The 21,728-nt window shown below is 41.4% G+C and overlaps 1 protein-coding gene across 1 annotated transcript in view; it reads left to right on the top strand.

The window, feature by feature from the left end:
* Nucleotides 1-4,154: 4,154 nt before the first annotated feature.
* unc5cb (unc-5 netrin receptor Cb) overlaps nt 4,155-21,728 on the top strand; it is a 104,064-nt gene continuing 86,490 nt past the window's right edge. Inside the window, exon 1 of the mRNA XM_079448899.1 lies at nt 4,155-4,719. Within this exon, the coding sequence (XP_079305025.1) occupies nt 4,602-4,719 (118 nt within the window). The 5' untranslated portion in view covers nt 4,155-4,601. The remainder of the gene's footprint in view (nt 4,720-21,728) is intronic.

The raw sequence follows: 21,728 nt of genomic DNA, 5'->3' as shown, positions 1-21,728 counted from the left end.
ATGGGGGGCAAAATCTGTTTGGTTATGAGCATTCTTCCAAATATCTTTCTCTGTGTTCATCAAGAAAGACGTTTATACAGATTTGGAACAACCCGAAGGCAAGTAAATTATTTTTGGGTGAAGTGTCCCTTTAATATAACATGAGTCAACATTTCTTTTTAACTTACACAGGTTTGATTGGAGATTGTGACCCGCTTCTATCCACATGACTGATGAATTTGAAGTAACATTTAAAGCTTGCTTGCGTGACTTGACTATCCATGACAGTATGTTGTTTTTTACATTTTATTGCTTGCATTTAGCAGTGTTTTCCCCTCTTTAGAGAATTTATAGCATCGTTCCTCCGGCTTTTCATTGTCTGATTAATTCTAGACCAATTAATAAAAGCATAATGGATTCTTAACAGTTTTACCACCATATCAGTAAAAAAACATACTTCCACTAAAAGGCATATTGTGCATTGAGCTCAAATACCTTATTTATGCCTGAACGTCTTGAGTTTCTGAATTAATTCTGCTTTATCTCTCTTAGGTCTGCGGGCAACCATTAGTTAAAGAACCGGGTCGCTTGTGTGACATCACAATGTACGAAATTTGTTAAGGGGCCATTCGCTTGAGATATCCACAGTGACAGTAAAATACCAACGAGAGCCATTAGGTTAGAAGCCAAATCAATCTCCCCGTTCTTTAAAACGTACATTACCGTGAAGGAGATGTTTCACAAAAGACACATTTATGGAACAGAGAATCCATTGTAGTGTAAAACTCTTAAGAAGGTTACGCACTCATACTCTTGTCTTAGGAATAAAATGCACTTTTAAATTCAAAGTAAATGTTTAATGGTCTGAATTCTGCCCTCTAGAGGCTTTGTGCAGTATCGGGAATTCTGGTTGAAAGTCACAAATGCTTTTTCTCACACATGAGTTTTGCACATCTAAACAAGCCTGCAGCGTCTACACATTAAATGCAGAGGTCATACTGAATGCAAGTGAGAATGTAAACATCAAGATTTACCATGTCAGATCAGTTACTGAGGTCAGTTCATAATTCCAAAAACGACATTTATACTCATTCATTTTTGAGATGCAAAATGAATATACAAAAACCTCAAACACACAATCATCAAATATTTTGAATTTCATCAAAACAATAATACAGGAGAAAGTATATAATTGTATTTCTCTATTACATTAAAGTTTGAAATGGTTTACCTGCGTAATAGATAATGTTCTCTCAGGCCCATCACAAGCACAGCAGACAAGTAATTTCCCTCTGCTGGTAATTCAAATTGAAATGCCAGTAAGATGTCAGATGCTTGCCGACCTCATTGTTCCTCTCTCGTTCTCTCTCTCTCTCCAAAAAAGAAAAGAAAATGGATGAGAAGAGTGAATGTGCGAGTCATACTGTCTCAGACCTCACTTCTACTTCGGTAAGTGTCCAAACCAAACACTTGATTTAGTTACTCATGATGTCGGTTCGCATCCAGCGTTTATTTCTCTGAAATATTCAGTTGCATTTGGAACAATGGAACTTGAACAAAAACCAGATTGATCATCAGTTTAAAACACCAAAACCTGATATTTTTGATGAACGTCTATTTTGCTTCCCGTTGAATAAAAGCACATGCTGTTTTGGGTTATTTATACTGTGTGTCTTGTTCGGAATGTGTGCTTTTCTGCATTTATTTTAATAAATGTGGTACATTCTGTCTGCTTCACACTGCCGCTTGTCTGACTGGTGCATAAAACAGTCCAGTCTGTTTTTATACAATCTAATCTGATTCTTGAATGTTTTTGTACACTCAGTATATTGTCCCTCAAGCAGACTTGATATGTCCACAACAAAGACGCTGAGAATGTGCTGGAGAAACCCATCCCTTAAGGGCAGCCAGTTCAGTTGACTGTTACGCTTGATTTAACCAGCAGTTATAAGAGCTTTACAGGCCAAATAACTCTGTGAAAGGGGACGGATTATGTCATGTTGCAGCTTCTCGTCGAGAACAGCGAAGAGAGGAAATGATGTCATGGTGTGTCACCTGTGGTGTTGAGTGAGAGCATCGTGTCACAGGACTCTTGGAAACTCTGAACATGTTCTTTGTTTGGTTCTTTTTGTTTTTTAGGGTCCATGGAGGAACATGCATTAAAAAACAAAGTAAAACCAAAATTGAGTGTATGTGAGGCAGACATACATCTTTGTAGTACTCTGGACTGCTGTATCACTAAAAAGATGGATGTTGCTTATTAAAAGATGAACAACATGTGTCCAAATTTAATGCAATATGCTTGCCATTGTATTGTTACAAAAACCGCAGTGTGTTTGTTTTGCCCATACTGCTCCATTGTGGCCTAACAAAGCCCCGTGCCCAACAAAGACGGAGTTGCGTGCTCATGGAAAATCATCGCAAAGCCACGGAAGACATGCTCTTGGAATTCCATGTATGAGATTACACAGACGGGCCACCCATGATGTTAACCGCTACCCAAGTAAATGGGTTTTCTGAGTTGTCACTCACTAAGATTAAAGGCGGTATGATCTTATTTGCCGAGCTCCCGCAGTAAACAACATTACCTCTGTCGGTAAACATTAGAGAATTCCATAATATTTATAGAGACTGTACTTTACACGGAACAAAATGTGCAGCTTTAGGGAAAAACTTGACGGTCTTGTTCCTATTGACAATGCAGTGGTTATCTAATGAATATAAACTGCACTCTAAAATATGTATTAATACATTTAAATCAAACAAAGCGAGCAATGTTTCTTTTACTGACCATTCAGCAGATGTTCCATCTAAATGACTCGCAGAACACTAAATGCAGGAAGTGCCTTCTTGAAGCAACCTGGGGTTAAGTGTCTGGCTCCAGGGCACAATGCTGATCGAGTAGGACTGGAATTTAGGCAGCTCTCCAGATTTTAGGACGGCCCTACCTGGGGTTGACCCTGCGGTGTTCGCTTCCCATTAAGCATGACATCATCCTTTGTTGTGCACAGAGACTAATAATGCTATGTAGTTGTAAAAACAAAATAACTTAAGATAGAGAAGATTGATCATGCTGGATCAACACACATTTACTCTTATCAGGAGGCCAGACGACAGGCTCGGCGTGCAGGCGGCGAAATCTGCCATCTCACTTCAGTTATCATGGTTTGTGGCTCTCTTCCTGTCATAATTATTGATCCAGCCTTCTGACTAGAGAGCGTGTTTTGGGCAATTAGCGTGGCTAAATGAATAACAGGAGGGCCATGATAAGGAAAGCAAATCTACTTAAAGGAGGAAAAAGAGTTTTCTTGATTAGGTTCTAGGTTTGTTTTTCCCTTGTTTACTTTGGGGTATGGATCAGAACCAAGAGTAAAACATTAACCAACACAGTTGTTCCCCAGCTTCCCTTTGTATATAGAATTCGAAATCAGAATTTAACCAATTATAATTAAATAAACATTATAAAGATAATAAAATCTGTTTATGGATTTGGCGGATGCTTTTATCGAAGTTTCAATCAGTGTGTGTTGGGTTTGTACACAATCCTCTACCAGCTAAGCTACAGAAACATCTACAATTTAGACAATAAATTAAATACATTTTTTTATCGAACTGTGCAATATTTGCATAAATTCAACAAATAATAATTTGACAAAATCCTATGCATAGCCTACGCTAAATTAACCATGCTGTAGTAAAAGTGGTTAACAAAGTTTGAATTGTAATAATAACAAAGGTTTTTAATTATTATATTAGCCTTTATTATATTATATTAGTATTAATAGCCTACTATTTTTTACTATTCGTGTTAGCACAGTTCAACTTTCCATATTATGCTGAAAAATGTTTAACACAAACTGTTCAGAAACCTTTATTCAGATTAGAAATAGAAATAATTGTTATTAATCACATCATATCTATTAAATAATATGACTAATTATAAATAATATTATGTAGGCTTGTCCACGTCACAAAGTGCTGAGATTACTGAAATTCCCTAAAGAAATTGATCGGAATATCCAAACAAGACACGGAACCGTTTCTCATCTCATTATAGCTCATTTTGTAAATCGCTTTGGATAAAAGCGTCTGCTAAATGACTAAATGTAAATAACGCGTCCGATCATCACGCAGCCCTTCCTCGTGAGTTCCTCCGCTCCGGGTTTTGCTCGCGCAGTACACACCGGACTGGAGCGAATCCGGATTGGCTAGAGAGCCGCTGCGCGCGCGGGGATCAGATCTCTGTCAGATGGCGGGGAGCGCGCGCTGAGGGAACTTCACTGAACATGAACTCACCGAAGGAAGGCTGATTTGATACCTTTCCATCGGTTTACCGCGATTTCGAAGCCGCGAGAGAAAAGTTGCGCAGAAACGGACAAACGGAGGATATTAAATCTGAAAACTGCGTGTTTAGTGGGCGGCGGTGTCTGCTGTCCGTTACAAGATTGATCTGAGGTAAACAAATCAGCGGATCCAACGAACCGTTCGTTCAGCAAACAGTAGTCCTTCCGGCACAGTCTTTCATTTGGCTAGTTCTACTGTAAACTACATTATCAGACGTTCTGCTGAAAATCACCTGGTGGACATCAGACGGCGGATTGTTGCCGTGTTCGGCTGATCTGATGATGGGCAGAAGTGATCAGACTGCGAGCGGAGTCCGAGGCGCAGCGGGATTCTTACACACGATCACTGTGCTGTTTTTTATTCTTTTATCGCTCGTTAGCATCGGAACAGCTCAAGGTAAGAAAGCACAAGCCCGTGTTATTTATATTATTATGAACACAGAGTCTCTTCGCGAACGGCAGGTGAAACACCGAAGCGCGTGGAAGTTATGAAGTTTGCGAATCTGTCTAATAATTCTGATAACCGCTGGATTCATTTGGGAAAAGTTTGTCAGGCACATTCAGACGTACAGTTTATCCTCGAGCAGATGTAAACAATTTAGACATTTATACATTATAACGTGTCCTTAATGTGAGTCTTTTAACTTCAAGCATGATCGGACACATGGGAATTAATTCGTAAATGATGTACATTTGTATTTCGTCTCCTTTGCGTTCACAGATAATAAATACAGCAGGTTTAAAATCGGATACATTTGACAAGTATCTTAAAATACGTAGTTCTTAATATGTATATTAAATTAATGCGTTACCGTGGCAATACTGCCCTATAAACGTGTATCGTGAAAATAAACGATCTGTCTTTAGATGTATCAAACTCGGATCTGTTTATTTTAACGTTACATTTGTTGTCACATTTGTGTAGAAAATAATTTAATGTAAAGCTTTATGTCGTTTTTTTAGGGAGTTACATGAAGTGCGATGAAGCGCGCGGTGGCATAAGAAAACGCGTCTGTTTGTTTTTAGAAATTAGAAATTATTTTGTTTCGATATTTTTCACCGTATAGACACACACTATGTAGATACACATTTGAGACATTTCATGTGTTGGTCTGGTCAGCTTAGTGTCTATAGGGCTTTAGTCATTGTATTATTAATACTGAACATATTTAAATGCGCGCGCGTGTGTTGAACTTTCTGCATGCAAGAGGTGCGATTATGATCAAACTGCAGATTTATTTCATTAACGTACGAATTTTCTGAAGCAGTAAATCAGTGATTACATTGAATCCGATGTTTCTGTGTTGTTTAGGATAGATTTGCAACAAAATGGTGAAAATAAGGACTTAATGGCATGAAACACTTCAAATGTATGCGTACCATCTAGGGAGAAAGTAATGACTTGGTTGTATATTACAGTTATTGTATTTTACATGATGGCCCTAATAGCAAAATTCCAAATGAATGTTCCAGTTGGGATATCTTGAGGAAATCAGAGAAACAGGGGCATTGCTTCAAACCACAATATATCAGGTACAGCCTAATTCTGTGCAAATGTTTATATACTACGAAGAGTCTACATTTGGCCAATTTGTTTATAATTCTTATATTAATGGTAAACAAAACATTTATTTTGTTAGTGTTTTGCTTTAGTGTAGAGCGCCATGCTTTCATTGCATAGTAATTATTTATTTTTATTTTTCCCCTGGGCGCAATGCTGTGATATTTTTAAGTGCTTTCTCTACTCTTAAGATGTCTTAAAGTGGTTTTTTTTGTGTGTGGCACCGGTCAGATGACACCAGAAACCTTGTGCTGTTCGTCCTTGTTGTTTTGTCGTTAAGTGAAATGGAGTGTAGAGCCTCCATTAAAGAAATCTAGCTGAATAATAGTTGCATAAGTACAGTGGCAGCCATCTTCACACAAGGGGATGGCACAAAGACCTCCTCAAATCTTTTTCTAGCGATGTTTGACATTGGCTTAAACCTCCCTCAGTGGTTTATATATAGTGCAGGTGGCTGAATTCTGCTTATCGTGTAGCTTTTTGGTGATCATTTACAAAGCTGGGACAGTTATATTGAGCTACAATACTCAGATTTTCTCAGGTTTAGTCCCATTTAATTACTGAATTGAATGTGACATTCAAGTGATGTTTCTAGGTGTCGCATGGAAGCATTGGGCGCACAATGAAACTCCAAAAACATTGTTATGACGGTCCTCTCGGGAATTGGATTGTCGGAAACCTTATCCAGCCGGGCAAAGCTCCACTCGACAATTGTGCATAGTTAATGTGAAACAAGGAAAGGATGGGGGAAAACTATCCAGCTCCAAGGTCTGAAGGGCATGCGGGATGACATAAGCCCCATTCCTAAACCCCTCTGAGGCCAATGGCATTGACTGTAATAGGAACACGAACCAAGTCACTTTGTGTCCATTAAGAAGTCGATATTCGGGAGAACATTGTTTGCGACTTAATTAATGGGCCATAGGTTTTTGGATACTAATGAGCTACACACTTCCAGTTCACATGGGGATGTTTTCGTTGTTAAATAACTGCCCAGTTCACTTATTGCTTTAATACCCGTATTAAGCAGTTAGGGGTTATTCTACATGGAAAAAAACACTTCTCCGCCATTTCTCCCATCCCTCTATTTTTCACTGTTGATATCCTTGTTTTAATTAAGTGTGTGAATTCCCACTTGTCCCAGTACGAGGAAGCGAGTGCTGTAAAGAGAGAACGGCAGAGTGTGGAAGTGCCTGAATCACTCCAAGTACAGTAAAATTACAGGCAGAAGCGTCCCCTATTGCCTGAGTATGAATATGAAGCGACAGTCTAAGTCAAGAGGGAGGAAGTGGATAGAAATTGTGCCGTTCACCCCCGGAGAACCCTTGACAATGCTGGGGCACAAGACGATCTTGTCATCCTTTTAACAGCAGACGGGCGTGTGGATTTAGGGGCTGAAGTAGACCGGCTGTCTGTTTAAATATGCCGATCCTTTGTTGGTGAAAGCAGGAGATCCTACATGTGTATAATCCATACTTGTTCACTTTTGTTCTCCGTGTTGCATTTTTTTCACTCTTCCGTTTGGCAGCTAAAGCGCATGTAAAACCCGAGCAGAATTGGTGTATGCTGTGAGTTCAAATGCGATGCTCTGTCCTCTTCATAGACAAACAAAGGCTCCTTGTTTGTGCTCTTATACACATAATTACCTTCAAAAAACATAGCAAAGCAAACCCACAGCCCGTAGACTCGGTCATAGCATGAGTTCACTTTTTCCGTGTCTTTTCTCATAACTCAATCTTACTCTATATGTTATGTGTCCTCAGAGCTTTGTTTATGGATTTTGTCATGAATATTTTCATGTTTCAAGCTGTGCACTAGCTCAGAACCAATGCAGCTCAGTAGGAATGGTAGGCGTAAAAATTCTGGATAAGTGAGAATGTTATTGCGATCATCATTACTCTAACCACTTCCCTCATTGCCTCAACGGTTGGGTCTCATGGGCACTACTAAGGTTACAGCCATCATGGTCATTCTCCAAATGCGTTTGGAAAACACAAAGACGGCATTGTGCAGTGAGCGGTTACTGCAGTATGACCTAGTGCCACAATGTTTCCGTAATTCCCTTAGGATTACACGAAATAGGATGTTTCATAGGTAGTTTGGGTGAGAAAATGAGAACCAATGCATACACACACAGTCACGTGCAGGTGAAGGTAAAGGTCAAGGCAAACATGGTGTCATCAGAAATTACAAAGTTGAGTCTACTTCATCGCCTTGTGGGCGTCAGCATTGCATGCTGTTTGTTGGCCTTCCCCCCTGCTGAGGGTATTTTTTTGGTATAATTGCTGTGAAAAGCGTGCTGAGGTTGCAGCTCTCCTCTCTTGACGTCACGTAGCGTTCCAGGCAGCGAAAAAGATGAATTACAGTACGCGCGCTGCATTGTCTGCGGCGAAATTGCGCCACATCCAGCTGTGTGGCTAGGCGAGCGAGCAAAGTCACGGCAATGATGGTCCCTTCGCCTTTATTCTGTCTATAAAAAAGCTAAAATGAATGGAGAGTCTAGCGAGTGCAATTAATCACATGTTGTCACCTTGCAAACTACAAGGAGCGCATCAAAGTGCAGCATCAGGTTCTATTAGCAGTCCATTAGTGAAGCCCGGCTCGAGTACAGGTACTTCACAAGCATTCCGGTGCAGAAGTGAAGTGACTGGCCTGTCTGTCAACAGATCCCCTATTCCATAATGACACAGGCACTTGCGTTCGGAGCACTCTGCCGGGCGGGGTGGTGACGTCTGGCCGTTTTATTGAATATGTAGTGCTATTACACCTTTCTTTTAATGTAATGAGTCGCATTGACTCGCGCTGTGAAATCCAAACCGAAACGCTCAGAGCTTCTTTGTTTTCCACTTACAGAAATGCTGCTGCTCTGAGAATCCTCGGTGTCCAATTATAGCAGAGGATCAGAGAAATGTAATTTACAGCCTATACTCCTCACGGAGAGGGTAATTGTGACCAGGAAATGGAGAGAGAGATGAGAGTTATTACCAGTCAAAGGGCTTTACTGAGGGCAGTTATGGCAGCGGATAGTGACATGATGTCTCCTTAACGGTTTGAGTGATGGGGTTCAAGTTTTTGCGCTGGACACCATGTCCCGGTGTCTATTTGTGAAGTTTATATGTATACCACGTTTGTTTAAAGCTGCAGTTAGTAACTTTTTTGTTTTTGAGAGTAATCAATTTGTGTTCTTAACTGTCACTTTACCTGAATTGAAAATGGCATATAATAATGAATTATAATTTGCTGGGAAATGTGGAAATGTCAGGTTGATGTCATTTGACTTTAACACAGGTTAAGAAAAGCATGGAAAGAAACCTTGAATTTTCAAACAGACCTTTAGTTGAATATATAAGTGGTGCTGTCAGGATGCTAGGGTGACATATGGTTGTCATCGCTTTGGATTAAAGCGTCTGCCAAGTGCATAAATGTCAGGGTGTTGCTATGTAGTTGCTAGGTTGTTTTGATGGCCAAAATCGAATGAGCACGTCCTTATTCTGGCATCTTTTGTCAATTGAAGTCCAAGTAATAATTTTGTCCTCTTTATTGTCCAATCGTAGGTTTGATCATGTGTAATAGTAATAGCAGTACATTTTGAATTATCATTCATGTCCACAGCATAAAGAGTACAGGAAAGTTTAGTAACATTACCTAACCCTGAAAAACACTAATCTTGACACTATGAGTCAAGATTTTGAGAATAGTAAAATGTTAATGCATATTCTTAACGAACTTCAGGCTGTTTGGTGCCCGCAAGCTAACACGCGTCCCTTCTAACCTCCTTAAATGAAGCAAAATGTTGGCATGACTCGTCTGGTACAGACAGAGCAACAGCGGCCTGTATTAAAAGCACTGTCATCTCGAGTAGTTGTACTTGCGTTTTTTCTTGTCATTGTGGCTTAATAGCAAAACACTTTTTTTCACATATAGCATGCATGGGCTGCTACTACAAAAAGCACCCGAGCCCACCAGAAACAGCATCAGTAGCTTTGCTTTTAGTCGTGTGATGGCTCTCCCTGTAGACACAAAGCGCTACCCAAACTTACAGGATGCCTGCTGGTAGAATTGTGAATTTACCAGCAGTCCATTAAAACATCATATTACTAAACCTTTATACATTCACCCATAATGCCTTCTGACTAACAAAGCCAACTGTGTATAGCGTGTGCTTGTGTACATCAGTCAAAATAACAAATTATATTATATAAATCTGTAAATAGCTATGAAGATCCCACAATGACCCTTGGCAAATGATTGGTATTCTTAGCTAATGCGAAATGCTTGAGCGACTGCCAAATTGACCATCGGCGGATGAGGTTTTTGTTTGTGCACTGATGTGGGCGAGGTAGGAGTCTTGTGTGATGAAAGGTCTGGTAATGCCGTTCACCTTAGAGGAAGACTGGGAATCATGGGAACATGAGACCCACGCGTTTCCATTTCCTATCTTCACTTTATCAGCCTCCCGGCTCTGTTATTCTTTAGCTCGGCAGACAGCAGATGAAAGCATAGCACAGATAAAATGTTTGTGCTTTCCTGTTTTTATGGGGCTTAAATAAGAACATACATTTACGTGGTACTTTGAGGTTTTCACTGGATTCTGCTTTCCATTACAGGCCCCATGCAGCCAGAGATGATAAGAGGTCAGTGTACTGTTGACTTGGCAATAAATTTGGGGCTAAAAAGAGGGCATGAAGGTCTTTAAGAGGGTCTGGCCTATGATGGGTAGTTAGAGAAAGCCTGCTTTAGGGCGGCCTCCTTATTTAGGGTAAGCTTACATGAGTTGTGCACCATGTTAAACGCACAGACCTGCAGTTGTTTTTATTAGCGTGGTCAGGTGCTTTGAAGCGAATGGAGTTTGGTATGTAAAAGTGTATTTTGCTTTGGTAATTTGGAGTGTTAGATATTTTATTGGTGGGGGGGCTTAGCGTGAGACTTTTTAAACAGGAAAATGGTATAAAGTTTTAAAGGTGGTAATAAAGGTGGTAAAAATGGTATAAAGGTGGTCACGTCATCCAAAACGTCATCTTTAGAAATGCAAAATGTTGTTAAAATCTGAAATCATGGTAATTTGTAAGTTTGTGCTGTTTTTTTGGGGTGGTGTAAAGGGGTGCATATGAGACAGACCCCGTGCACGTTGGGGAACTACTCGGCTGGAGGAAATTTTGCAGGTAATTATTCTCCGTTTGGGGCTTTCAGACTGGTCCCGGCGTCTGGTTTCTGGAGCCTATCAGTTCTCCATTAGACAGTGATGAAGTGCTCGTCTCCTGACAGATCCTCAACCTGGCCCAAACATGTTTTGTCAGAGAGAATAACTAAACCCAAGGCTTGGAGAGCTCAAGCCCTGTCAGATAAAGATGCATGAATACCACACATTCATCTCTCCAGAATCAATCTCCTGGATAATTCCTCCCATATTTCTTATTTTTAGTCTGCTACAAAACCGGCAGCGAGAATCTTAAACTGTACGGGCCATTACGGGAAGGCTTCAGTGCGTGAGTGTCACAATGTCAATGCTTAATGTTGTTTTTTCTGCCGGTTAAATGAGGTATTAAATTAGAGCCACATATTGGGCGATCCATCGGAGGCTGGATTCTCATTCGACGTCAGGAAATGTGAAAAGCTGTGTCTCAGTATTATCTGGTGCAGAACAAAGAATCAGGATCGTAATTTATCTGCGTGGTGTTTCTTTTATCTTTGATTCATGTTGTTCCTCGTGTCGCAGTGTTTCCAAATGCAGAAACGGAGGGCTTGTGTTCTTTTCCCTCTTATATTCTCTAAATCTTCAAAAGCTCTTTTTTTCATATACAAGCAGTTGCGCTGTGGTTGTAGCATTTGGACCATTAGTTTATCTGAGCTCGATATCACACGGTAAACCCAAACTCAGCACTTTCATGTTTAGTCACATCTCGGGGCCCGGTTCCCCTGGGTCCTGACAGCCACGAGTGCTTAACTGGGGCATTCTCGCTGGGGCTAATTTTGCGGGAGCCCGATTGAGAATTGTACAGTAGTAAGTCTCCTTAATGAAGGCTTTCTGCATGACCTGATGTGCTTGTACCCGTAGGGAAAAGCTTATCACAACAATTCCATGCTCGCACGTTGCACATTAAAGAATAGAGGACATTGAAATTACATGCCAGAGACGAGCAGAGCATTAACCTTCCTTATTGCAGGACATTCTTTGTGGTGGGTTACAGCAGGTGGGCAGTTTCCCAAAACTGTTTATAATTTCGACACGTATAGCCAAAAAGACACAACTCAGAAAGAATCAGTTTGGTTCTGTTCAAATCTGGCAGTTAAACGTCAAATAAAACAGAAAACTGCAAGGATTAATAATTCTGTTTTGTACATGGGTTTCAGATTCTGAACAACAGCAGTTGATCTGCCCAGAGGAAGCCCTCCAAACATAGACTAGGAGATAAATAATGGATCCTAGCCTAAAGTGATAGGAAACATAATGGAAGTGGTGAATGGGTGGGATGAAGAAGAGAGTGAACACTTCTGAGTGAAGGTACAGGGACAAAGTGACTACCTGTTATTGACAACAATTTCTGAGCGCAGGACATCAGAAAAAGCATCTTTGGACATCTTTAGGCTAAAGCTTTTGCAACTTTTTCCATTTAGAAAGTGCTAGAGCTCCGATTCAGTGAGTGCCGGGTGGTTCGACGGTGAGTGTGACAAAACAAAAATGTAACATGGAAGAGATTGCGCTTGTTTTTTATATTACAGTGGATGTAGCCATTCAGAAAAACTATGTTTATTGTGACTCATCTTGTCTTTTTTACCTTGTCTGTTTGTTGTTTGTGGAGTCATGTCATTTGTCCAAAAAATTGTCTTTTGGTTTGTGTCCAGTTTGACAAATGGAAAAGTAGACATGACAGTAGTTTCCAAAAATACTTATTGCTTCTTTCTCATTCAATTTCCTGTAAAATATCTACCTTTATATAAAACGACGCACACTGTGACGTAAGAATTTTTCACACCGCCTCCCCCTAGTGTCAGTGGTGATCTGTTAATGTGCATGTCCTGTACTGATACGCTTTTGCATTCATTATTAATGCGTTTCATTTTTAGCTCTGTCTTTCTACAGAATCCAGTTGGCCGCATCTTTCTGTCAGTCTGGGGTCATAAACTCGTGCAGTAATGAGCGCTCACTGATACGGCGTGCATGAACCGTTTTCCAACTCTCTCACGCAAGATGAGCGATTTACTCGTGACACAGGAAATGTATCGATTCCTAGCTGAGGGGCACAGTGCGACCCTGCCAGTTTTATTTGGCGCCCGACCAGCGATTTAAGGAGTACAGCGCCATGCTCATTCATAAGTTCGTAGAACGCTGCTGCCGTTTCAGGGCGATTTGAGTTACAGCCCCTTGAATGCTTTCCTTCAGTAGCCACGCACATAAATCTCATCCCGCTGCGCACTTTTACATCACGTTTGTGAGAAAACATGTCAGTAAATCTCGACAAGGTTGTTCTTTCAATAAAGCTGCAGAAGTTCTGCTCTTTACGGGTTACATTTTTGTGCTTTATTGTTGTTATGCCGTCGTGTTCCAGCGCTGAGGTGCTGCGGCAAAAAAAAGCAACAATTTGGGCCAGATAGGAAAAGGAGAAAAGCGAAGTTTAGATCACAGAAACTCTCCAGTTTCTCCCTGAACCCAATCTGACGGATTCAAATACATAAACCGCTGCTATACCGCTTTTTGTTTTTGCATTTGTGCATGGAAATAAAAGTCTGCAAAACAATACGAGACCGCTTAGCTTAGAAGGATACAAAAGCCCCAGCACATCTACACGATTCTCTTTTCCAGTTGCTTCTTGTCATGTGCAAATGATTTTGTGTGGTAATCTGATCTCTTTTGTGCTGGGTTTAGTTAGAAAGTAAGAAATACAGAGGACAGGCCGCGTCTGGTTTCAGCCGATTGCTCATTCTGGCAGTTGTTTCCACACTGATTGAATTTTAGCGACGTAGGCACATGAAATATGGGAATGAATATTTACTTTTTAGCCCTGCACTTGTGTTTTCTCTCTCTTGTTTGTTTTGAATGGAATCTGACAGAACACAGGATAGTATTTCTGCAATCTTTGCTCAGAGTCTCAAGAGTAAACAGTCAGTAAAATTGAAGTGAGAGACATTTAAGAGCCAAGACTTTTGGGCTGTCCATTTTTCAGAAGTCAATGGTGTCAAGAGGGTCACCGGTGATCGACTGCCTCCACAGAAGGAAACAAAACAGAACTTGAATTTATAAGATGTACACGAGTGGATGCAGTTTTAAGCCATGACTTGGCTGTTTTGTGAAATAAATATTTTACATTAATATGAATAGTTTCTTATTAAAAACATGTTTTCTAAATTCTCTGGAATAAGTAACAGGATTAAAGTTTTAGTTTGAATTTAGTTAGCTAATTTGAGGCTTTATATTTGTTTGTATAGTTGTAGTTAAAGCAAGCTTTGCAAATGTTGTGTTGGATAATTGTTTCTGGCACATATCAGATTCTTCATCTGTTTATGCCTTTACGTGATGCTTCTGTAATGTTTAACAGAAAAAGGAGCATTACGTCTCCAAAGGGTCACCAGCAGCGCAGCTTAATTTGCATTGACATGCTGTGAGTTTGTGATTGATAGATTGTGATGGCCGTTTTCAGATGAGGAACTCGGCACAAATGCTTGTTCTCTGTTCAGCGCTGGTCTCTGGGCTACACAAAACCTGCAAATGATAAAAACCATTTTCCCCTCAGCCACAGTAACTTTATATCATTGAGCTGGCATGGCGTCCCATGGCTGGATTTCCCCCCATATTGTTGCGATTACTTGCGTGTGGGTTGTGAGGGGAAACAGTAGCCCCATTTTCTTTTCTATTTAGCCAGCTGAACGTGCAGTAAGAGCTGTTTGTGAACGGAAAAAATTAGGTTTGAGTTTCTCCGCAGATATGGAAAAGATGAAGCAGATAATGATTTGTTAAATGGAGTCGTCTCATGGTGAACTTCTCAATCGTTTCCATTTGCATTCACCAACACATGAACACCTCATTCGATTTGAATGTTTTTTTTAAATGCTCATAAAATAACATTTCTGAGTTGCAAGGTTCTTTAAGAACACTGAAGCATATGAAACGTAGGCTGTATGCAGATTGGTGCAGCATTGTTTCCGCACACGCCGCTGCATTTTATGTTTTGATCATTTGTTCGCCTTCATTTTCTCAGCTGGGCGCAGGAATTTTCATGCATCTGTTTGATAAAAAGACACATTTCTGTGGGCTGCACACGCTCATTTTCCCAAGCTGTGTCGTGGCTCATATATTTACTGTATGCCGCTTGCAAGGTGAGTACTGTATTGAAATGTTTGCAATTAATTCAGCACACACTGCTTAACATTGCCACTTTTTTTAAGGGGTTTATTTTTACAGAAAAAGTTTCTCACTTCTTTAAGCCTGCAGGCCTACAACAGAAACTTTAAATGCTGTTTTTTACTGTCACATCTGAATCTAGTTTGCTTTTATTCCTGTATTTCTATAGAAGGTGTATCTCACTTTTATGCTGTGATCAGAAGAGGGTTGGACGTGGCCTCATACATCATTTTGATGGTCATAACCCAGATGGCTTTGCCTAGTGTCGTGAGTGGCCCTCATCAGTGGACCGTCGCTGTATTAATTGTATTCAGGGCTTGTTGTGTCTTGTCGTCTTTTTCTCCTCCTCTGAAGATAAATAACCGTTCTACAAAAGGTTTCAGATGGTAATTGACAGGCGGCACTAAACAAATTCACTTTCCCTCCGCTGGGCCTCACCCGCCCTCCCCTCCTCGGCCCATCTAATCTAACTAATGCCCCCGTTTTTGTGCTGGAAAGTGAATTAAAAACAGCCGACTCAATACCTGATCCATATCAGGCAGCTAGTCTCATGCACATTAGCTCGTCTTCTGCAGCCTCTGTAATTGTGTTACATCACTTGGAGGCTGTAACTATTAGGACCTTACAATCTCCCTGCCGTCGTTAATCGCAGCCTCCGCAGCCCCGAAGGCTCGCGATACCCAGATTAAGAGCCGAGCCGGAAGCTGGGATGGAGCACTGGGCGAAAATCTCCCCGAAGCCACAGGGTGCCGTGCTAAGCATCTTTGTGAGGAGGAGTTCTGTTGCAGGGTTGGTAGATCTTTCCGGGAAGCCTTCCACTAATCAGCATCTTTTTTCTCGCCACCATATTTCATCCCTATTGTGCTCCACGCCCAACAGCGTGGCCTGTTTTTCTCTCCCTCTCTTTCCTCCACCCCTCCTTTTTCCTTCAGCCTTTCGTACTGGCTATCCGTCTTCATTCCACTGCCAAGAATATACCAGAGACCACACCAGGCTTATAATCTCCTGCTCTCATTTCTCACTGCAGCTGAGAAAAGACTTTGAAAATCTCTCCACTTCAGTCTATAAAGCAAGTGTTAGTGTGTCCGGCTAATTCTGAAAGCAGCAGAGAGTCGCAGTGTTTACTCTCATCGGGAAATCAGGCTACAAAGGGCTTAACCAGAATTGTTTAGCCTGCATAATAAGATGCGATATAAGAACGTTAAAATGGCATTTAAAGTACACACTTTACCTTTAAAGTGACGGAGACGTACAGTGAATTCCTTTTGCAGTGACATTTTCCATTTCCTCTGATCATTTTAGTGAATTTGGGCATGTAGACAGAGGAATGTGTGTAATGGGGTTAATGTGTAGAGATAGCGTCGGGGGGGTTGGGTGGGGGTTGCTATAATCACTAGATTTCTGCATCTCACTTTACATGATGATGTTCACTCTGCATTCTGCCAGGAGATGAGAGACTGCTCTGTGAGAAACTGCGCTGTGGCGAAGATCCGGTTACAGGCCTTACAGTTTCTCAGAGCTTGCCAGGATGGGTAGTAGTTTAGTTCCTGAAACTCGTTATTTATTATTATTATTATTATAAATAAAACAACGTAGTATTATTTTATTTCATTATCTAATCACTAATGGTGACTGTGATTTTTATTCTGGAGTCTTAAAGATATCTGATTATGGGTGGTACATCAATGTAAATAAGCACAGTATTTTTAGTCTTTATGTATGCAACAAATAGTAAACATCACGCTACTTGAGCAATCCCTTTTGCTTCTGTAATGTGGCTATTTCTGTGTGAAATGAATACAGCACGAGAAAAGTGGACAGGATTATTTGATCTATTGTGAACAGTAGTGTCTCTGACAGCTGGTTGGAGCGGCTGAAAATAAAAGCTTGGTGATGTCATTTCAAAGCAGAGCAAGTTCTTACGTTTTGTTAAAAGCGAACAAAACAAACATTTTGTATAACATGCACAGATGATCTGTTAGACAAGAGCCATGTGTTTGAATTTTGATTCTTTCTGTTTTAGGATGCGATGTTGCTAGATAATGCAGAAGTCGTTGAGCGGCTCGCTTCGCTTCCACACTGGCTGTCATCCGTTCCAGTCTCTTTAATGGAGACCCAAGAGTGAATCCAGAGAGCAGCTCTTTAAAATTTTATAACTCTTAACAGGCTGATTTATAATGATGGGATGAAACGCAGTTTTGCCGAAGCAGAATTTTTCCGTCAATACAAAGTGCAAAGAGAGAGATATCAGAGAACAAAAGAACCCGGAGTCATTGTTGAACGAGCGGAGTGGTTGTCGTGATTTGGCACTGACAAAGTAAACCAAACAAGAGTCCCCTGCGACCTCAGTCTTGAACCCTTGACCTCCACAAAGTCACTTAAATCATTATCTCCCCGGTCCCTTTCTTTGCAGGTCCCATAGTGCACTGCAGCTCTACCTGCCAGCTGACGGCCAATGATCAATTACAATAGACAGGGGTATCCGTGTCTGGGAAGCTCCCCGGGGGCGGATTTGTCAGGGATGGGGGGTCATCAGATATGCTTGTGTAGAGGCATCGCGGAAGTGTAGTGGTGTTCGGCCATCTCGCACGCAGTCGAAAGGTCATTTTGTCATTGTCCTTGACTACTTCACATTACTCACCGTTGGGGCGGGTTAATGATAAACCGATCTGGCCTGAAGGAGGAGTCGGCGCTGTGACAGAGAGCCGTGCCAATAACGGGAGCGAGAGAGCCGGGTGTCTGGCGTGGTGTTTCAGCCAGGGTCTGACAGATAATCCCTTAGAAGGAGAAGAGGGGGACATCCATGGGAGAGATCCGCTCAGAAAGACATTAATCCTACTGTTTATTCTGTCGGTAGCCATGTCCTCTCTGTCAGGTACGGTGGTGGCGTTCAAGACCCCCTCCAAGCTGCTGGATTTCTGCCCCCTGTCCAGTCACTCGGCGTTCGTCACCTTCAAAGCCGTGTTTGTTTTTAGTCTACTGTCGGAGTGATGTTAGCCGGCAGTAATCCTATTCAGAGTCCCTTTCTGAGCTGCCTCCGATTGTAAAAGATCAGAAGTCTGAGAGAAAGGTCACGTGGATGACTAATTAAACACATTACCGCTTGTTACATTTCTTTTGGGTGCTGTAGCGTTGCTCCTGGCGACTGCACATGGCTGCGGTTCAGATGCTGGCTTGTTGAAAGCTCCACAGCTTCCTAAAGTTTTCAAAGTTTTAAAAACGATTTGAACGTGACTTTAAATATTTACATTTTAGGATTTTTGATACCTGTAACTCAATAGGGTATATGCACACGGGACGATGACGTACTTCCAATAAAATTGTGTGCATATGCCCCATTGGTGAAGCATTGACAGCGCAAATGATTCAATGATTCAATTCCTAGAGAGCACATGAACTGATAAAACATTGATTGCAATGTAAGTTGTGGCTTAGATGCGTAAAAACATCATTTTAAGTTAAGCATGCCAAAATATATCAAATTGAAAAATGAAGGGCTAACTTAACCTTTACTGATATGAATATAATGTTTGAGTTGTACGATCATTGATACTTTAAATGCTTATTGAAGGTTTTTGTGCTTTATACAACTATTTTATAAGCATTCTGACGTCCTATTCTGTGATGGAGAAAGTCATCCATCCTTCAGAACGATGCCCCAAAATCATGACGGGGAATGTGGAAAAAGGTTGCAGGTCTCCTCATAAATCAGTGTGATTTTAGAGAAGTTGCGGTTGTCATGGAAACGGGAATCATGCCAAGCAGGGTTGTGGTAATTGCATGCTTGCTAGGTAATGTTTGCTAGCCCTCTCATCATAATGATTAGACCGCACTATTGCCTAATGTTAGTGAGCGGGGGACTGTTGATTTTGATTAAGAAAATACATTAAGGACCCAAAAACTCCAACGTGTGTAATTAGCGATAAGTCTTTGCTTTATTGACTTAGTCTGGTGCCTTTAGTTTTTCTAGGTGTCAAATAATTTGTGCTTTAAATCAAAGGATGTAACGTGATTAATCTGATTGAATAGGTTCAGGAACTCTACTGAAATACTATTTAAAAAATGTCTCGAGAGAAAACCAATGGAAAATTTATCTTGTGATAATAACTGTGAGCGTCTACGGTTTCAGCGACCTGGTTTCCAGACCTACAGGACTGTATGTGTACACTGTACATGTACTCTATAGTCTTCACAGCGGGGACCTGCTGCCGTAGAGTCAGGATATCCTGTCCTAACCCAGACCCCCACCCATCACCATGGGCCAGACCTCTGTAGCATTGATTTACTGATGAGTGACTCTTGGGTAAACAGTTTCATTTCCCTGTTGCTGAACTCTCTTCTCCACTAATGCGATGCAGGTGAGTGCCAAAGAGGAAAAATCCTCCGGCTTGATCTAACCCAGTCCCCAGTCCTGTAATTACATCTCCAAACACACCCCGGGCCTGCTCGCAGTGGGGCGAGAGCGAGTTTAATAATTTGTCCTTTGATTGTGCCATCTGAAAAATATGCTGCGCAGTGCGTTTGATGCTGAACATGGAATGCTTTTTTTGTTCTCGTAGCACACTGTCATATCTTATTCCAGACATCTGTTCGGTCATGACCTACCGTCTCTTCACCTGCGCTCATATGTTTTTAGAAAGCAGCAGGGGAGACACGTGCGCTAATGTGAGTGCTTGGGTGTTCAGGGCCCGTATTGTAATGGAGTTTATCGTGTTAAGGAAGTTGCCTGTGTTTGTTGGCTTTGAAATCTTAAATATAATAAAAAAATAAACTGTTTTTATGATTTTTAAGGTTTAGCTGACTAAACGCTAATATCTGTTTAAAAAAGGTACAACCTTAAATGCGCATGGTCCCAGCTTTCTGGTTTTTATTGGAAATGGGTAAACACAGGAGGGAAAACCATTTCACATTGTCTTTTAAAAAGGAGATGGGGAAGATAATCACAGTGAAGCCATTTGCCCAAGAACTCTGAGGTCTCTGCTGTGGCCCCTTTTGTCTCTGATAACATAATTGGGCCTCAGGTACGACCCCCTCATACAGGAATTGTTTTTCACAGTATGAGGTATGGCATGACTGCAAATCTGCCACAGTTCTGAGAAAATAGGAGTGCTGTGTTTTCACATACTTCTGGTCATCTCTTGCTTACCAGACATAAATGTAGCACTCTGAACAAAACATAAACAACCGTTTTCCCAGCGCAGACAGACATGCATCTTTAATGACATTCAGCTTTTTTCCTACTTTTTGTTTGTACCATTAGCCTGGTTTCCATTACATACAATGCTGCCCACAGTCCAGTCTTGGACGACTCGCATGCTAGATTCAACCACAAAAGTCCCTGAAATCACAGTCTGTTTGCCAGCTACAGCCTAGGATGCTGTTGATGTCATTTCCTGCTCGGTTGACTTTGTGTGTGTGCGGTAGATATAGCAAAGGAAGGGGAAGGTGAGGAGGGAGTGTGAAGATCCTTCCTATAGGTCTTGAGACTCATCTCCCCAGTGTCAACACAGCAAACAAGAGCCCCTTGACCGGTCGTCCTTCGCCTCCGCTTCATTACCTCTCATCGTGTTTATTCTGCTTCTCCAAATATTGTTTCATCACTTTATAGAAAAACAGCAAACAGCCACGAGGGCGTCTTTAAGACCGACCTTTAGCGCGGTTCCCCGGACGGCCCGGGGTTCGAGGTGCGCTTGAATCAGGCCTTTGATGCTGACTGGCCCTGACACAAACAATGCAGCCTTTCACGGCCCTCACCCTGTTGTAATTAACTGCTGAAAAGCTTTTCCATGGTTTGTTTTCGTAGGCCGCCTTCCATCGCTGCTGGTTGGAAAGAGCTCGGAGGGGAGCAGGACACTGCGGCTGCAGAAAGAGAGAGAGAGATAAAGATAGAGGGAGTACCAGTGAACTTTTCTCATCTTGTGCCCTTTAAAAGCTGAACAACGTTTGACACAAAAGCACAAAGAGGAGACTCGAAAAGAGTTATTAGACCCCAGTGTGCTGACGCTGAGCGACTGGATTCTGGTGTTTTTAAAAGAGACAAAATAGCTCTTATGGTTGAAACCCCCACAAAGTAAACCAAAAGAGAAAAAACACAGCAAAGCCGGTTCCCCTGGTGTCTATCGGCTGTATCTGTCTTCAGAAAGTCATAAAATAATTGCGGGAAGACTCATGATGTATTTTTAAACTGCTTCCAGGAAGCAACTGGGAGACAAATGCAGCAGCACTCAGGAGTCCTCTCATAAACCGGGGACAGAACCCCTGCCGTCTAATGAAAGCCACTGCAAATACAGCAGCTCTGCACCAACACCAGCATCCTAGGTGCCTACCAACATCAAAAACACTTTATTTAGACCAAAATATGTTTCAGGAGAAATCTAATGCCATGTCATTTAATAATTGTTCAAAGAAATACTTTGTCCAGGAATCCATTGACTGTTAAATGTAGATTCTTGATGCTTTTTGAGTTCCTGCCTATATAGGGCGTTCCGAATTGCTTTTCAGTTAAGAT

The sequence above is a fragment of the Barbatula barbatula genome (genome assembly GCF_947034865.1).
Source record: "Barbatula barbatula genome assembly, chromosome: 24".
In the NCBI taxonomy this organism is placed as follows: domain Eukaryota; kingdom Metazoa; phylum Chordata; class Actinopteri; order Cypriniformes; family Nemacheilidae; genus Barbatula; species Barbatula barbatula.
This window is presented reverse-complemented; position numbering and strand designations above follow the sequence as displayed.